The following is an 18,794-nucleotide window of genomic DNA, read 5'->3' as shown; positions in this document are numbered from 1 at the left end:
AAGAAAGTTTAATTTGTGTGTGTGTGCGTGTGTGCATGTAGGAGATGCTTGGCATCTGAACAGAATGGACTGGGACGATGAGGTTGGGGAGGTCTTAATGGATGAGGTGAGTTGTCAGTCAGTCAGTCCATCCATTCATCCATCCATGCTGTATTCTTCCCTATATGTGGCCTGTCACCTTCTGAGACAGATTGAGATGGAATGTTTTCACATTTTGATTGAGATCTGTTCAGTGGAAGTTAATGGGATAAAAGAATATATTTAATTTTTACATTTTTTAAATCAAGTCTCCCTCACTGCTCTTTCTTTTTTTCCTCCCAGAATGCAACACTGTCTGGTGCTCGACTCAGTCACGGAGACAAGCTGATACTCTCTGCAGGGCTTCTCCCACCCAGGGTAGGTACTCAGAGTTCAGCCTTCTGGAAGCTTCTACAGAGTGTGCCATCAGGGCCCTTCCAGCTAGGCTTCTGCTGTATCCATTAGCTGGATGAGTGATATTTGAATACTGCGGTAGTAGGAGTATTAAATTATAGAACAAAATCGCTAATTCTAATCGCTAACAACACCATAAGAAATGCATGTAGTGTGGGAACTCCCACCTAAACATGATGGAACCTTTTCTCCTCTGGTTTTCTCGATTGCGGTTCTTTTGTCTAATTGCCTCTATTATCTCTGACTCCAGTTAATATGTATGATATTCACCACCCCGTTATTGTTAGTTTTCTCTGGTACACACATATCTCTTTATTTCTCTTCCTTTCTCCCTCCCTGTCAGGGATTCATGAAAATATCAGTTTGGCTTTACTTGGACCTTAGAGACATTAGTCATGTTTCCATGGAGATGGAGGTAAACCATACCACAGAGGGGGCGGAGTCTCAGACACAGGAAGTTATCGCTGCAGGTGAGGATGGATGCATGACCTTGGGAAGTGCTTTGAAAGGTCAAGGAGGGAGGGGGTGTAGCCTGCGGCTTACTGACTGTTTTCCTGTGTTTGTCCCAGAGTGGCTAGGAGCAGAGCTAAGGATTGTGGGAAAAGTGGAGATCTCTGGAGAAGCCTCACTGGATGACTTAAAGTCTCAGGTAGAGAAAGAGTCCATTTCTTTCCTCTTGAATGTCTTCCTAAAGGCATTGTCTTCCTTAAATTTTACAGCATCGTCAGTGCTATTTGTAAAGTGTGTGTGTGTGTGTGTTAAAGGTGATGACACTGCCCGCTCTGCTGGATGTGTGTGTGCCATCTCCAGCGTTTCTGCGTGTGTGGCAGCTGGAGGGGCACAAGCTGGGCAAGGTACTCAGAGGAAACCAGCAGAGTCTCAGGTACACCTGACAGCTCTCTCTCTCTCTCTCTCTCTCTCTCTCTCTCTGTTTTTTTTCTTATCTCCCTCATCTATCTCTCTCTTCTCTCTGTCCCCCCTTCCTCATGTCTTTTCTGTCTTATAGGAAACTGAAGGTGACAAATGGGGCAGAGATTTGTGTGCAGAGACTACTAAAAGAGGAGGAGCTTGGGTAGGTCACCTGGACATCATTACCTCACTTACCTGATGACAAGAAAAACACCACAAATCCCTCATAGTTAATTACACAGCTGTCTGCCAAATCTAATCTAGCACACATGATTTTTTCTCAGACATATCCAAATGGTTTTCATCCAATCAGTTGGGTGCTTTAGTGCTGTAAACTAAGGAAAAGAGATCTGTAGTTGAAGGACAGGCTCACTCCTAAGGCCAAGTATACTAAGGGTGTTTTACCTGTGTTTTTCCAGTCCACATCTTTTAACACTTGTTAAACATAGCTTGTAGGCGCACAGCTAAACCACTACTAAGGAGTGCAATTTATGAGCGATCATCACCCATTTAGCTGTCCACGTCTAACTTTGCTAATTTCACAATGATCAAGAGTTCAAAGTGAATCATCTGCTGCATGGCCCCTCATTCTATTGGCTGAGCCAGACCTGTGCGTTATGGCCTTTCAAATGCACCATGTTGTGCGAGTTCAGTTTGAAGGCTAGATCGCTGTTGAGACGTCGCCAACATGCCCGAAAAGAAACAGAGTGATAGTTTGACTTTATAAATGTTATAGTTTCATTATTTATAAATGTTATAGTTTTCTAAATTTCATAAGGTTCAGAAGCCAGCAAAATTATTATTTTGAAATCCTGTAGAGCATTACATAATTTACTAAACTCTTTGAGCAGATTGCTCCTATCTGTGAATCTTTGTCGGTGGCAACGATGTTTCTCTACCTCCTCTTGAGCAAACTCAAGTTTTCGCAATGCATCGGTATCGCCAACTGTCCAGACAACTGTATTAGACATCCGTTGAATGTAATTTAATCATAGGTGACAAACATTTAATCGCCTCTTGGATAATCACCCTTTGTAAATCAATGATTAATTATGAACAACTGGTCACCAAGTTAGATGTGTCCTAAGAGATTAAACACCCTCCATAAATATGGCCCCTTGTGGTTTGTGTGTGTGTGTGAGTTTTGGACTGAGTTGGTTGTCTCCCTGTTGTCCCTCCCCTGCCCGTCATGCCCGTCCTCAGGCCGAGGGACCTTCTGCTGTGTGTACAGATGGGCGTCCCGGGCGAGCGGCAGTACTTCCCGTGGGAGGAGTTTGTGTGGGAGACGGGGAACGAGTCGTCCCCGAGAGCTCTGCGCGTGGCCCTGTCCTCCCGCTACGGCCTCTCGCCCGACAGCCTGCTGCTGGCCAAACGCCTCCCTGAGAAACACACCTGGATGCCTGTCTCCAACTGGGTAAGCCTCGAGTGGGGGGAGAGCTTGGGTGGCTCAGATGTTTGCGGCTATGTCTATTTGTCTGCTCAGGTCTAGAAGGTGTCTTGTAGCTTAGCTTAACTTACAGAACAGCAAGATCATGTGTCCGATATCCATGGTGCACACTTACTGATGAAATGTAACTGGTGAGCATCTTCTAAAGGAGTTTGTGGAAATACGTACAGAAGGGCCTCTTGGTGTGGGTGATCTCCCTTGCAGAACTGTGTTGGGTGTGCTTTAATTTGCCTTTGTGGGCGCATACCGTTTGTCACATTAGAGATTTGCACTCGAGGTCTGTGAGTGAGGTCTCTCGGCTTTTGATTGGGCGGTTTAGAGATGACGCGGAATCCCCTGTGACTCTTTCAGACCCAACAGGTGTCTAAGCGCAAGAAGAAGAAAAAGAATGACAACCTCCAGGGGGCGCCCTACTACTTGAAAGATGGCGACATCATTGGCATAAAGGTAAAAAATAAAAATATGGCTTGATCTTCAGGAAAATCTAATTAATCTTCATTGATATATTAGAGGTCTTAACCTCTGGGTATTAATTTGATTCAATGATCTGCCTTCTGTTTAATGGTGTGTCTGTGTGTGTTTCAGAACCTGCTGATTGACAATAATCGGGACTTCAGCACACTTCAGGATGATCTGGACCAGCAGAGACTGGGAGAGGAAACAGAGAGTCTAAAGAAAGGGTGGGCATTTCTCACATGATGCATCACAATGGCTAGGATTCATGTTTTTAACTTTTGAATTTTTTAAATGACCACATTTAAAATCTTGCCAAGGTCCAAATGTATAATGTGTTGAATGTAAGGGGAAAAAAAGTCTAAAAGTGTTCCACCACAGGACACGCTTTGCAGAACACTAAGAAGCTCTAAGCACATTGTTTTCACTGACGAGCTTTCCTAATTCTCTTATGTCTCTTATGTTTATCAGGGGTCAGAGTGACAGTGCAGAGGCCAATCAGGAGTCGGGGCCAGGGAGAAAGGCGGGACAAGGGAAGAATCGAAAACCAGAGGTGGCTTTATCAATCAATGTTGGGGTCTTCAGATAGCCCCAGCCCTACACACACACACACACACACACACACACACACACACACACACACACACACACACACACACACCTACATGCACAAACAGATCCCCTCGCAGATGCACTTTGGCGCTGCATAGTTCCTGGACCCTCTTGAAGGTGTGTGCCAAACACCGTCTGCGCCTGCGGTCTCCAGCACACACAGCCACTGTGTCAGTTTGCCATATAATTTGAGGAGAAGGACATGAGACATGAGTTGATGGAAGACACCAAAAGTACAGGTGCCTGGACTCTTTTACCTTTCCCACCCTCTTTCCCCCTCTAACCTATGCAATATATCTGGGGATTCATTGTCAGTCTGGTCAGGGGAATTCAACTGTTAATCGGTTTTTGGATTCATGTTCATTTTGTTAAAAAAAAAGCAATCAACCAGTACTTGTGCAATATCATCTACAAAGGAAGGGAACCAAGCAGCACTTAAAACCTTGAGCAGATGAAGCTGCTAGATTGCTAGAAATGGCAAGGTACAACAATCAGTTTTTTGAGAGGAACTGTCAACTGTCATTTTGTCGATGGTTGGTACATATCATTTATGAAAGGCCAATTGACCTCCCTCTCTTGTGAAAACAGTTCAGATACGGTTTGCACAGAATTATATGATTTGCTTTCCTCCTCTGTGTGTAGCTGTGCAATGCATTGTGAATCTCTGTGCATTCAAGGGGGGGTATATACTACACCTGAAGCTACATTCACAAAGCCAAGGCAAAATTGTGTGGAGAAATGAGATGGCGGCCATTTTATTGGTTGTGTTCCTATTTCCTGTCATTTGACGCATCCAACCTTTTCCAACGAGGCACACAGTACTGCACACTCAACTAGAATGATGTCAGTATTAGTGGTAGTCAGTGCCCCCCTGAGTAATTGTAACTGTTTGAAGAAATTGTGTAACGCTACAGCATGTTGGAGGGCAAAGAGCTTCAATTTTGAAAGTCCTGTTTCTGAACAGGTCTGGTCGCTCTATATGACCCACACCACGCACACGCTTGGGACTATTCAGGAACACATTGAAAATAAGAATTTAAAAACAGTTCCAAAGACACAAAGGCCCAGTAGTTCCAGGGTACAGGGAACCAAAAATGGCTTGTATTGAGTTGAGCGATCCGAATGAAAATGCCGTAAAAGAGCGTCCGTGGCAGCGGCCAGTGTCTCCTCCGCTTCTGTGTTTGGCGTATGGGGGGTTAATCTGTGTACCTCAGCTCTGCTGTATCCTGAAGTTCATCCACACCTGTGTGCCAGATGTGCGTGAGCTGGCTGATGTGTGAAAGGCTGATATGAGTGGAGCCTCATGACACCTGGCTGATGTTGATGATGTCGAGGCCGATGCATCCGTTTACATTCACTAAAGCATCCCAGTGCTTTTATACCCCTCAAGTAATTCCTCTAGTTTTGGCCAACAGAAAATCATTTCTTCTGTCATTCATGAAGATGGTGTTTTTGCCAGAGTGAACTTGGGTGCAATCGGCGTTGCCAGGATTTTGCATCCATTGATATTGTGTGTCAGGTAAATGATCACATTTTGAAATAAATTTGCCTGGGTGAGATGCCTACACTGCCTTTGTGAGCTCGGTCTCACTGATCAACCCTCCTACCTCACCCCTCATGCCCCTTACCCAACCAGACACACGCGCACACACACACACACACACACACACACGAGCGCACACACACACACGTATACCTGCCTCAGTGGAGAACTATGCCATGAAACCAGAGAAAATTGCTTTCCCCCCTCCTCTTTTTTTGACTCTTTTTCTTTTTTGATGACCCTTAAATAAAGCCATTTTGAGGTTTGTTGATATTGTTTGTTAAGAACAAAAAGAAAGAAATATTTCATCATGTTATCCGATTTCAGCAGTTTTCATTTGGTGTTTATGATTGAATCAGCATGTGATAGCGGATTTGATTCGGTCTGCATGTCTACATTCTCCCTTTCGTCATGCAGGGAGCCTAAAATAATGTGACTTCAAGAGATGGACGGTTACACTCAGAGAGAATTAACAAGTCCCTTTTTATTGAGGAGAAACTGGCAAAAGTAAGAAAGGAAGAGATAAGAGAGAAGTGTTTCACCTTCACAGGCCTGTGTTACTACTGAAGAAACACAAGTGATTTTGTTTTCTATTAATTGAAGTATTTTACTCTGATAAAAGATGGTTATTTGCTTTGACTGCTATATTTTCCCTCTTCTTTGGGCTATATATATAATATGGGCTATATACTGTATTTTTGGTTATGTTGTAAATCATCAAGCAGATGATTTTCATGGATTCACACATGGGTTTACAGGATTTTGCTTGAATTATTTTTCTTTTGGTGTTTCATGGTCCTCTTACCTATGCTCTGTCGATTAAAAAAAAAGTGTAAAAAAAATAAATGTATTCACTGCCTTTGTCTTTCTGTAGTGTTCTGTGCCATTGTGTGGTGTAGTTTTTAGTTTTTTAAAGTACTGCTCGTCTTTTATGATACACTTTTTACCATAACAACTTAAATGGTGGAAATATTACATTTATGTTATTACATAACAGCACAAATCTCTCAAGTGTTGTGAGGTCATCACACATCCATCTCGCCTGAAGCGTCTAGCCCAATGTTTGGTAGGCTGCAAAGTTCAATGTTTTCAATTAGGGTCCAGATAAATGTTCAAACCCCACTACCATTTGACACCCCACTGTTGATATAATATGAAAAGGCTTAGTTTTGAGGTTATGATATTGGTCAGAGTCAGTTTGGCTTAGATCAGAGGTCTTCAACCGGGGGTCCGCGGAGGTACTGCAGGGGGTCCGCCAAATGATTTCATCTGAAGCATTTTTTCCCTCTTCCAAAAATGTACAACCTCCAAAAGACTACATAAACAGAACGTAAACATTGCTTTCTATTCCTTAAAAATAATACATAGGCTACCCATGAGTCTTCACGCGATCATTTGATCATTATGGCAACATGCACTTTTAGCTACATTTAGCTATCTGGTGCCAAAAGACGTTACCTGCCATAACCATACAATTTGAAATAATTGATCGTTTTGTAATTTCTCGGAACAAAAGCTCCTGGTCAGACACCACTGATGGCGGTTCAGATGATCTACCTTCAGAGGATGCCAACATGAACAGCCAAAATTGCAAACGGGAGAAGACACGTAAATATTCAGAGAATGATCTGAAGTTTGCCTTCACCTACAAAGAGACCGATGGTGAAGAATTAGCAGTGTGCGTGGTTTGCTCTTCCGTGCTATCAAACGAAACTATGAAACCATTAAAGCTGCAACGACACTCAAAGACAACCCATGCTCACTTGAAAGAAAAAAACATTTAATATTTCCCGTTTAAAATCTTTTGAGGGCCAGCAGACCTTGATGAGACAATCAGCCAAAGTGTGCGAGCTAGCTTTAAAAGCCTCTTATCAAGTTGCATACGTGTCGCTCAGACCAAACTGCCATACGTAATTGCGGAAAGTTTAATATTGCCAACAGCTAGTGATATGTGCAAAACAATGTTTGGGAAGGATGAGTACGTAAAAAAACTGAAAAGCATCCCAATGCCCGACCTATTGATGAATTGGCAGCTGATGTGAGGGCACTACTAGTCGCAAAACTCCCGAAGGCAGATTATTTTACACTACAATTAGATGAATCCACCGATGTGTCAAACGACGCTCAGCTTTTAGCTTTTTTGTGATTTGTCGACCAAAATGAGATGCAGGAGGAATTTCGATTCTGTAAGCAGCTGCCTGGAGGTAAAAAAAGTTCAGAGATTTTCAAAGTGATCGACAATTTGTTCCGTGAACATGATATACCCTGGCCAAAATGTGTCGCGATGTGCACAGACGGTGCAAGAGCCATGTATGACGCACTGCATGCTTCATAGGGAGAATATTGTTGCCAAAGATATGAATGATGAATTCTCAAACGTCAGATCTCTCACTAGGTATGAGATATTTCATCCATACTTAAGCTTCTCAAGCTACTCAAATCTTTGTCCCTCCCTAACTGTAAGGGAGAAAAAATGTCAATAATAAACAGAATAAATTGAAACGAGTTGTGTGTCACAGATGATTTGTAATTCTGTTCAAACATGTGTAGGGGAGTGTGTGTGTGTGTGTGTGACTGACACTTAGTTCCAAATAAATTATATGAATATCAGGCCCAAATTTGTCATAAAAACAACTAGACAGAAAGTAAAACAGTTCTAGATTTCTACATCCATGTAGATTGACTGACATGTATAGACAGACATGTGCTTCATATGTTCCGTACATTGTGGGGCTGTGTGTGTGTTTCATATGTGCAGTGTCTGTAAAGAGGGCTACTTAGAGGATGGGTACACTTGCACTGGAAACCTCCTGCAGGTCCTCAGATCTCAGCCCAGATTCTCCAACTTCTTGGCAGTAAGTCCCCTCATTTCATTCAAGCTTGACTGCACCAAATCACCAGTGTGGGACATGATAGTCAGCACAAGCTGAAGTAGTTGTCAACATTTTATGTCACCCTAAATAGCAAGGTTAACTGTGGAGCTTTGGCCATAGTGTGTTGTTGTGATGCACCTGAACATGACATATCGGGGGTGATATCTACACACATACCCAGATGTCTGATGGCCAAAATATTCCCAAACAAAAAAGTCTATTGCTCCTTTAATAGACTCTAGTTTTGGGCAACAAAAAAAAACACATAAAAAAAAGTGCATTTTATTATTTTTATTTATTTGTTTGTTGTTGATGTATCTAAATCTATAGGTATATCCATGTTTATATCTAAAAGTATGTCTGTGTCGATCCATCCATCCATCTACTGAACAAAGTTGTCTCATCACTTTTGCGCACAGAAGATGGAGAAATCTGAAAACCAAAAGTGAAAAACATTTGCATTTCGCAAGCACTGGCTCACCCCATCTTAGAAACAGACTGTAACAATATAAAAACCTTCCAAAAAAACGCTGTTTTGTTCTCACCTTTGCACTTTGGAAACAATGTAACAACTGGCTTACTGTTTTTGGTCTGGAGGCTTCTCATCCTGGGTACCTTTGGTGGCTTTGATCTGGCATATCGGAGCTCCATTTTGGCTCTGTCCATTTCCCCTATGCTTGGCAGTCCCCGGCACAGTGTTGTGGGTCTTCACTTTTGCCTTCACGGCAGTAGCCACTGGCGTGGTAGTATCAGAAGTGTTCGTGTTTTGCTTTGAAGCAGTAGCTGAAATTGCACAGGCTTCCAGTGGCGATTCATTCTCTTTTGGGACAGCCAAGACTGTGGGAGAGTGTTGAGTTTGAGCTCCCATTGCTGAGGCAGCAGTCTTTGCAGCCGTGGGGAAAGCCTGTATCATCGGCGGAGTGGAAGAAGTTGGCATCGTCTGAGGAGGAGGAGTGCATGGAGTCTGAGCTTTCTTCATTCTGGCGGCATGGAGAGCTTCTTCTCTTGCGTGTTCCTCTGCCTGCTTCTGCCGGAGTTTTAGGAGACACTGTAGCTCAATCTCCTTGAGCTCCCTCTCCTTGTCGAGCTTATGTTGCCTCCTGAGCTCAGCTTGCTCCTTGAGCCTCTTCTTCTTGTCGAGCTTACGCTGCCTACTGCGCTCAGCTTGCTCAGTGCTCCAGTCCATGGTCTTTTTTAAGGCACTCCCCATGGAGTTGAGGAAGGACCCTTTCTTGTCCTTCATGTTCTTCTCAGGGGGGACCTCCTGATCAGATTGAGCCTGGCCCTGCACATTGTGAATTGCAGAGTCATCTGAAGGTTGTGAGTGGGGAGACTTTACTTCTGCTCCCATTTGTTGTTTCTCTATCTCTACTCTTTGTGTGCCCTGGGCCCCCCCTTCATTGATTTTCTGTCTCTCCATCTCTTCTCTTTCTGCCATTCCAAGCTCTTTCTCTACCTGCCGTGTTCTGTCCTTTAGCTTTTCTCTCTTTTTCTCTTCTTCCATCAGTTTCTCTTTCTCTTTTTCAGTTGCTTTGGCCAGCTCCATCAGTCTATCCTCCTTCTTTTTCTTCTCTATCTTCTTTTTTTCTTCAATGAGTTTCTCTTTCTCTTGCTTAAGTATCGTGGCCAACTCTCTCAGTCTGTCTTCTTCTCTTAATCTCTCACTCTGCAGCTTTTCCATTTTCCTTTCTTCTTCCATCAGTCTCTTTTTCTCTTTCTCAACGCATTTGGCCAACTCTTTCAGTATGTGTTCCTCTCTCTTTCTCTCTATCTCTATCCTTTCTCTTAGTCTCATTTCTTCTTCCATCAGTCCATCTTTCTCTTTTACGACCTGTGCGGTGACCTCTCTCAGTCTTTCTTCCTCTCGCTGCCTCACACTCAACATCTCTTTAATCCTCCTGAGTTCTTCAATCAGTGTGTCTTTCTCTCTGCCAACCTCGGCCTGCAGCTCTCTTAGTCTCATTTCTTCTCTTAGTCTTTCTGTGTCTGTCATCGTTTTCTCCTTTTTCCAAAGCTCTTCCTCTTGTCTCTGACGGTCCATTTCTATCTCTATTTCCAACTTTTCTCTCAGTGGCCTTTTCTCGTTCTCTGTCTGTCTCTCCTCCTTTTGCCTCTTTCTCTCCTCCTCCTCTCTTTCTTTATCATTCTGCACGAAGAACTGACGATTATTATAGAACTAATTATCAATGAGCTTTGCATTTCTTTGCCATGGTTGTGGCTAATTATTTAGCAATGCCCAAACAAAATGTATACTATTATTATATTATTATTTCTCATTCTCAGTATTATTATTGTTAGTAGACGTAGAAATAGTAGTAGTAGTAGTAGCATACAACAAATAAACAAGCAAATAAATTAATAAATAATATTTTAGTAATATGGAAGAACTTTTAGATTTGACCTGCGGCCTCTCGTAATCGAATTTGGCATGGAACTCCAACTCCATGCATCGAAACTTTGTGTCCAGCTGCTGTCGAATGTCCTCCATGAGGTCTGTTAAGTCCACATCTGCTCCCTGTAACCTGGAGCCCAGGTATCTCTCCAAGCCGTCTTCGCTAAGATGCGAAGTCATCTGGGGAAAGAGACAGTGGTTATTCGGCTAACATATGTACATTTGAGTCTGTTCATGAGTTATCCTGGAGTAACATGAAGATCTATCTCACTCTTGTCAATGGGTTCATGGCATGTGACACATTTCTGTGGAATTGTATTGATTTATACACACACACATCATTTTAAGAATGTTTAAAATGTTATTGATCATATGAATTTGTATGATATAGAATTTTGGCAATTAAATATTTTAGCGTTTAGTAGCGATGTAGGTCTATTTTAAATATAACTATGTCGATTTATTACATACAAAATTTGAACCTGAGGTTGTGAAATTGAAATTGAACTGAAGTAAGGTATTACATTTGAATTAACAATTAATGAAGATAGCTTACCATTAGTTTGCATCCAGCATGTCTGGATGGTTGCCTAAAGTGTTTTAGAATGTTGAGATTCTAAGTTGCCCAGCTACGATGACATCAGCAGGCTTGGAACTGTGACATTACACCTAGTCATGACATCATAATGCAGACTTTTCATCAGTACATAGTACTTACTCTTTCAATGCTTCATGTTTTTTATAATATATCATCATATCATCATTGTTTATTCAGGGAGAATTGACTGAGCACAGGGCTCTTTTGCAGCAATGCCCTGATTGAGGCTACATAATAGCGCTTACAGGTTGATCTTCCCCTCTTCACTCGGACAGGACCGACGTAATTCACTCCTGTATTGGTGAAGGGTGGTAGGTCAGGGAGGACTCTCACCTTTGGAAGGTCAGCCATCTTCTGTATATCTTCTATAGCTCTTCCATTATAGCGCCTACAGAACCCGCATTTACTGATGACCTTCCATACGGCCGAGTTGGCATTAGTAATCAAAAACTTCTTCCTTACAGCAGATAGGGTATGACTGCGTCCACTATGACCCAGATTTTGATGAATATACTTAAGAATGAGTGAAGAGACATTCTGATCTTTTGAAAGGATGAGTGGATGTTTAACCTCCTCAGGCATTGCTCCCTTACTCATTCTCCCTCCAATTCTAAAGAGCCCATCATCCAGGACTGGATCCAGCCTGTATAGGGAACTCTGGCGACTCACTGTTACTTTGCTTGAGGACAGCGCCGCAATCTCCTCACTGAATCTCAGTTGTTGGCAGTAGCGAATGATTGCCATTTCTGCTTCTGATAACTCGTCTACTGTAAAAATGCAACTGCCCGAGGTAACTTTGCCTCTCGGAATTGTGACTTGCGTTGCACTGGGGTGACCTGTGGCCTTCAGATTGTCTGCCTTTACAGCCTCCAACTGCCTTTCGAGGCGACTTCGTTTCAGCAATATAGCTTTTAAACTGAGGAACCAAGCAACCATTGTTTTAAGGCGCCTCCAATCGGAAAAGTAGCCAATCAGCTGTCAGGCAGGACTGAGGTTAATATCCACATTAATGGCATTTATGGTCACCTGCCGTCCAACCTCTGGATCGTTGGAGTCCACTAAAGTGTCCAATGCCAAGTTGGGCCAATCCTCCTCACTTTTCCAAAAAAATGCAGGCCCTTCCAGCCACCTGTCGTTCTTCAGTAGATCGGCAACTTTCAACCCTCTTGATGCATCATCTGCTGGATTGTCTTTGTTGTTCAGAAACCTTTTCTTTAAGCCCTGAATCCTTTGCTCGGCTATCGCAGAGTTCTTGGGTAGAAATACCTCTTTCCTCTTGAAAGGCAATTTCAGGCAATAACTCCCATTCTGGAGAACAGCTGATTGTTCTGCTATTTCCAGGAAACTGTGGTCTTCTCTTGACATTTCCTTCTCTTCTGTGAGGTTTTCATCAAAATCATTGTTGTACTGATCAGTCAGCAATTTTCCCAATTTACAAATAGCAATCCTGTTCACTGTAGCAGAGGGAAGTTGTCGCTCCAAGGGTTCATCGTGTTTAGTCAAGGGACCATTGATGGCCCATCCGAGCAACGTCCTGATAGCATATGGGCCATTTCCACAACTGTTTATAACTTCCCAGGGTTCCAATATCCAAGCAGCATTGGCACCTATCAGCAGGTCAACATTTGCCTTTATGCTAGGGATATGCACCTTAGACAGATGGGGCCATTTAACCAACTCTTCTGAATTTACCATGTCATCTACAGTGACCGGCATGTCTTTCTGGGTAAGAACTTCTGGAAGGATGTGAAAATTGTTGCTGTTCAGACCAGTAATCTCTAACCCAGTGAGGGAATAAGCCGGAACAACCTTTTCTTGGCCCATAGTCCGCAACAGGAAGTTAGTCCTTCTGCCTGTAATGTTCAACTTCTGCATTAGGTGTTCTGAGCAAAAAGTAGCAGAGCTACCAGCGTCCAAGAAGGCATATGTACTTATGATCCGATTCCCTTTAGCTGATTTTACTTTCACAGGTATAATGGATAGTGCACATCGATCCTGACCGGCCCCTGTATGGCCACAGAGTTTGAGTGAAGTCGACTGATTCCTGGATTGTTCCCTCGAATGTTCCTGAATTGCAGTACGTCCCTCGCCGGCCCCTGTATGGCCACGGAGTGTCTTTACATAAGTTGATGGATTGTTGGATTGTACCCTTGCTTGATGTTGAGTTGTAGTGCGTCCCTCGATATGAAGTACAGTAGGGTGAGTTAGACCACAGGACTTACAAGTCAAGCGCTGCTCACAATAACGACTGATGTGCCCAGGATGTAAACACGCGAAACAAACTCCTCTGTATTTCAAGAAGCCAATCCTTTCCCTGTGCCTTTTTCTCTGAAACTGTCTCCATTCCTCTAAATCGTGACTTTGAGCACAATAAAGACATTCAATGTCGTCAGGCGTGTCTGAGTCTGCAGTTCCTTCAGGATCTCCCTCATGCAAAGCCAGAGATGTTACTGTGGTGGCGACAACATTTCCTTTTACTCTATCTCTGGGCTGTGAGTTAAACTTGGTGAAGTTCTTTCCTACTACAGCATTAGATGATTGATCCTGTAGATCACCAAACAGGGGGTCGGAAAGAATTTTCACTCGTCTTTCAATGAATATGACCAAATCATAGAAATGGGCTCTCTGGTTAGAAGTCTCCATTATTACATGTCCTGATGAATGCCCTATACTGGAGAGGATCCCCTTCAAATATGGGAATTTCTCGGGGTGGTAAGGATGATGTGTGCTGTTGTCGCACCAGAGCAGCAGTTATATCATTTTGCCTCTGCATAATGGAAAAGAGGTCACTAGATGAATATTGACCAACAGGTTGATGATATGAGAGCTGTCTTTGACTTCCCTCCAAGGGGGCCAGTAAAGGCTGATGACGAGATTGTTGTGATGTTCCCATGTTTTCTTGCCAGTGTTCATTTGGTTTACACCACTGCCTTCGGATGGCTTCGTGCCACTGTTCTGCTTCCTTTCTACGCATATCCAATGGTGGTGGATCGTTAGATGATGGTAATTCTTTTGATAGGTCAAGTGGCTGTTGTTCACCTACGTACCACTGTCTTGAAGCAGCCTTGCACCGTCGATCCATTTCCTTTCTTTGCACATCCGGTAATGGCGGGTTGTTTGACGGTACTGGTCTCCTTGACATGTTGGTTTGTTGCTGCTCATTGGACTTATACCACTGGGTTGAGGCTGCCTTACACCAGCTCTCGGTCTCCTTCCTCCTCACATCCAGTGGTGGTGGGTCATTGGGTAGTAATGATTGGTTGGTGACATTGATTGGTTGTGTTGATTTCCAGGGTTCTGCATTAAATTCCTTTGCTGAAGGGTTCAAGATGCTGACAGGTTGCTGCTTACTTTTTTCCTTTTCCAAATAGGAGTTCATGCCATCTGTGGGTGCTCGAGAACAACTTTTCACATCTGAGGCCTGCAACACAGCCAACTTAGCAGTGGATGCAGCTAAATCAGTTTCCATGCAAGCTGCTCCCTTCTTCTTCTCAGCTGTTGTTCCAGCTCCTCCAAGGCATGTCTTTCCTTCAAGACTGCGGCACGAGTAATGAGTGCAGCTCTTTCTGCCTCAGCCCTTATCCTTGCTGAGGAAGTGGTGCTTACTTTACTCATGCCACTCTTTCGACTTGAGCAGTTGCATTTTTACAGTAGACGAGTTATCAGAAGCAGAAATGGCAATCATTCGCTACTGCCAACAACTGAGATTCAGTGAGGAGATTGCGGCGCTGTCCTCAAGCAAAGTAACAGTGAGTCGCCAGAGTTCCCTATACAGGCTGGATCCAGTCCTGGATGATGGGCTCTTTAGAATTGGAGGGAGAATGAGTAAGGGAGCAATGCCTGAGGAGGTTAAACATCCACTCATCCTTTCAAAAGATCAGAATGTCTCTTCACTCATTCTTAAGTATATTCATCAAAATCTGGGTCATAGTGGACGCAGTCATACCCTATCTGCTGTAAGGAAGAAGTTTTTGATTACTAATGCCAACTCGGCCGTATGGAAGGTCATCAGTAAATGCGGGTTCTGTAGGCGCTATAATGGAAGAGCTATAGAAGATATACAGAAGATGGCTGACCTTCCAAAGGTGAGAGTCCTCCCTGACCTACCACCCTTCACTAATACAGGAGTGAATTACGTCGGTCCTGTCCGAGTGAAGAGGGGAAGATCAACCTGTAAGCGCTACAGAGCCATTTGTACCTGTATGTCAAGCAGAGCTGTCCACTTGGAGGTAGCTGTGCCTTTGGAACAAGATGCCTGCATTAATGCCCTGCTCCGTTTCATCAGCAGGAAAGGCCAAGTGGTACAACTAATGTCGGACAATGGCACAAACTTCATTGGGGCAAAACGAGAACTGAGGGAGGCTGTTTCTGCTTTAAACCACGACCAGATTCAAGGAGTACTTTCTCAGGTCGGAAACCATTGGAGTTTCAATCCACCAGCAGGCTCGCATCATGGTGGTGTCTGGGAGCGGATGATCCGGCTAGTGAGAAGGGTCCTCAGCTCTGTTCTGCGCCAGCAAACACTAGATGACGATGGGCTGCATACAGTGCTTTGGCCTCCACTTTACATTCTCAATGATCGCCCAATTACCCAGCTCTCCAATGATCCGAACGACTTGGAGCTTCTCATTCTTAATCATCTTCCACTTCTAAGGGGAAAACCAGCCTTGCCCCCTGGAGTCTTTGGGCCTCATGACCAATACAAGATGGAGACAGATTCAGTACATCTCAGATCTTTTTTTCTGGAAACGATGGGTGTGAGAGTACTTGCTCTTACTCCAAGAGAAGCAAACCAGTAGAACCAGTAGAAAATAGGTTTGAGCCTGCCATTGTGTCTGCCTGCCATTAACAATTAGGGGCCGGTATGTAGCAGCCAAATGGGTTGCTACAGCCAAAATGTGTTGTCACTCAATGTGTAATGTCCCTGTTTGTACACTGGGTGTTGCCGTGCATTGCACAGGTGTTTTTAGGCATATAGGTAGGAAGCCTACTGTTGTGGTTAGGTGTTGACCCCGGAAGGGCAAATGGTTTTGACCGCTATACCCCGAAGGTTTGAGTAACATGTCGTTGCTCTGCGTTTTAATGGACAATAAATGGAGAACTGTTTAACGAACGCAATGCGTGTATGGACTTTATCTCGCTGAGGATCTAAGCGCGTCAACCAGGTTATTCCTGGGGTACAACAACCCAGTAGCTCAGTAGTGTACTGTGCTCCCACACAGCGGGTAAAATAAGTATTGAACACGTCACCATTTTTCTCAGTAAAAATATTTCCAAAGGTGCTATTGACATGAAATTTTCACAAATAAACAAACCATAACAAAACAAAACAGACAAAATAAATAAACAAAACACATTAAACAACTCAGAAATTCAGTATAAAAAAATAACATAAAGTAAAAAGAATTAAATTAGAGAATCATTTAAAACAACAGCATTGAGGCACATCCTTGGCATCTAAAAGGCTCTTAAATTGGTTGACAGACAAATACTTGGTTAGTTTCAACTCCACTTGAACAGTGTTCCATTTATGGGAAGCAAAGAACTTAAAAGCTATTTTACCTATATTAGTTTTTGTAAGGGGGATTTCAAGGCAGATGAGGCTCTGTGACCGTGTGTTATGACAGATGGATATTCATTTTAAAAGTGACATGAGATAATTAGGCAGTTTTCCCACTAAGGCTTTATAAACAAATAAAATACAGTGTTTTTCCCTCCTGTCTGCTAGAGGGGACCAACCAACATTCTTGTATAAGTTACAGTGGTGGGTCCTGAAAGCGTCTCCTGTAACAAAGCAAATAGCACTATGGTAAACAGAGTCCAGGAGTTTTAAGGTAGAGGGTGCAGCATACATGTAAACAATGTCACCATAGTCAAGAACTGACAAAATTGTTGATTGCACTATTTCCATAATAATACTAATAACTTTGTTATGAATGATAACTTCACCAAGCCAAGTCATATGATTTGTAATGAATCTGTTATCAGACTCAGGAAGGCCAAATATTAAATATGCTAGTGCACTGGCTTGTGCTCTGAACCCTAGCTAGCCCCTATGAGTCTGGGTTACAAGCAGGTTTCTGTGAGGTAATTCCGTAACAGACTGGGGATAGAAGAAGAACCTGGGGCTGTCAGATAAATTCCTTTATTCCGCTGCATTTGCTAGATTTGAGTAGATTCTGTCACTCCCTGCACTTGCTCTTTTGCTGATACAAAGCTTTGCACCAGAGCCTTCGGTTTGGTTTGAAGCAATGAATTGTAATCATAAGTAGAAGGGAAATCTTTCCCAGCTGTGAGGCAGCTCTTGTGTCAGTTTCATACAGCAGATGTCACAAAAAGGTTTGGAACTGGAATGTATTAAGGAGGGTTACAGCCTCTTAATTTGGATGATATCCTGAAGATAGCCTGACCCATTTTTTTTCTGAAAGATTCTTTTTAACCTAACCTAAGACATCCTTTGGAGTTTCTAGTTTGAGTTCTGTATCATTCATGTAATTTGCTATCAGTCGTGTCTAATATCCGGGTGCATCAAAACAAAATGTGTCTCTGTTCACTTTTATCTCCAAGCAAATCCTGAACCACTCTGAGAACTCTTGAGTATGTGAAACGCCTTAGCAACCTGACTGTCCAGTCCACTCTGTTTGTGGCAGACAACAACAGGCTGAATGAGAATCAGATGAGACATTCATCACACATGTAGATGTTCTGTAAGTGTAGAGGTTTTCAAATTGATTGACTCTTTGATGAAGCCATTTGACTATTTAAGTTATCTTAGCAACATATTTTATAGTTCACACAATATCAGGCTATTTAATATGCTATTTATTGATTTGGAATATTCCCCACCAAACATTTTGGTCGTTGATATTTTCAGGGCTAACGTAAACCCCGGTTTGATCTGAATGAAGTCTCTCTGTCTCTCTTTCTTTCTCTCTCTGTCTCTCTCTCTCTCTCTCTCGCACCCCCCAGACGCTGTAATTCCGGGATCTTGAGTTTCATCTCTCAGACGTCAGGGCACTCTCTCTGCAGGAGCTGACAAGTGATAGCCATATCCACACACGCCTCAGGCAACCCATCACTGACATCACAGTGCCTGATTTAAATTACCCCTCTAAGTTGGTGAGAAAGAGAGTAGTGATGACAAAGACAGTCTGACAATGGCAGACAGTGACAGATTGTGGGAGAGGGGGATGATATTTACAATGATGTTACTCTATATAATAATCAATCCTGTGTCTTAAAAAGTATAATTCCATTGTATAATTCTTGTCATCTCCTGCAATGCTGTAGACCTCCTCTCGGTACATAAGTGATTGTTTCACGATCGAGCCTGGCATCCAATAGCATCATCCATGTCCTTCAGAGACCAGTGACAGCTCCACCTATGAAACCATCAGGAAGTACGACTCTGAAGCAAGAAGTGAGCTGATTCTCTCTTACATGACCTTTGAACCCTGACGGTGTTGTTTCCCCTCAGTCTCTTTTTTATTTTGTTTATTGTGTGTATGACTGCCTGTTTCTGTGTGTCATGCTCG

General features: G+C 43.1%; 1 protein-coding gene across 1 annotated transcript in view; it reads left to right on the top strand.

The window, feature by feature from the left end:
* usp40 (ubiquitin specific peptidase 40) overlaps positions 1 to 6,238 on the top strand; it is a 15,552-nt gene extending 9,314 nt beyond the window's left edge. The window contains exons 22-31 of the mRNA XM_012841020.3: positions 42 to 106; positions 322 to 396; positions 776 to 902; positions 1,002 to 1,081; positions 1,197 to 1,315; positions 1,439 to 1,504; positions 2,545 to 2,755; positions 3,140 to 3,235; positions 3,374 to 3,468; positions 3,713 to 6,238. Of these exons, the coding sequence (XP_012696474.2) occupies positions 42 to 106; positions 322 to 396; positions 776 to 902; positions 1,002 to 1,081; positions 1,197 to 1,315; positions 1,439 to 1,504; positions 2,545 to 2,755; positions 3,140 to 3,235; positions 3,374 to 3,468; positions 3,713 to 3,830 (1,052 nt within the window). The 3' untranslated portion in view covers positions 3,831 to 6,238. The remainder of the gene's footprint in view (positions 1 to 41; positions 107 to 321; positions 397 to 775; positions 903 to 1,001; positions 1,082 to 1,196; positions 1,316 to 1,438; positions 1,505 to 2,544; positions 2,756 to 3,139; positions 3,236 to 3,373; positions 3,469 to 3,712) is intronic.
* The last annotated feature ends 12,556 nt before the right edge of the window (positions 6,239 to 18,794 follow it).

Source organism: Clupea harengus, chromosome 21, assembly GCF_900700415.2.
Source record: "Clupea harengus chromosome 21, Ch_v2.0.2, whole genome shotgun sequence".
Classification (NCBI taxonomy): Eukaryota; Metazoa; Chordata; class Actinopteri; order Clupeiformes; family Clupeidae; genus Clupea; species Clupea harengus.
The sequence above is the reverse complement of the archived record's forward strand: the minus strand, read 5'-3'. Positions and strand labels throughout refer to the sequence as shown.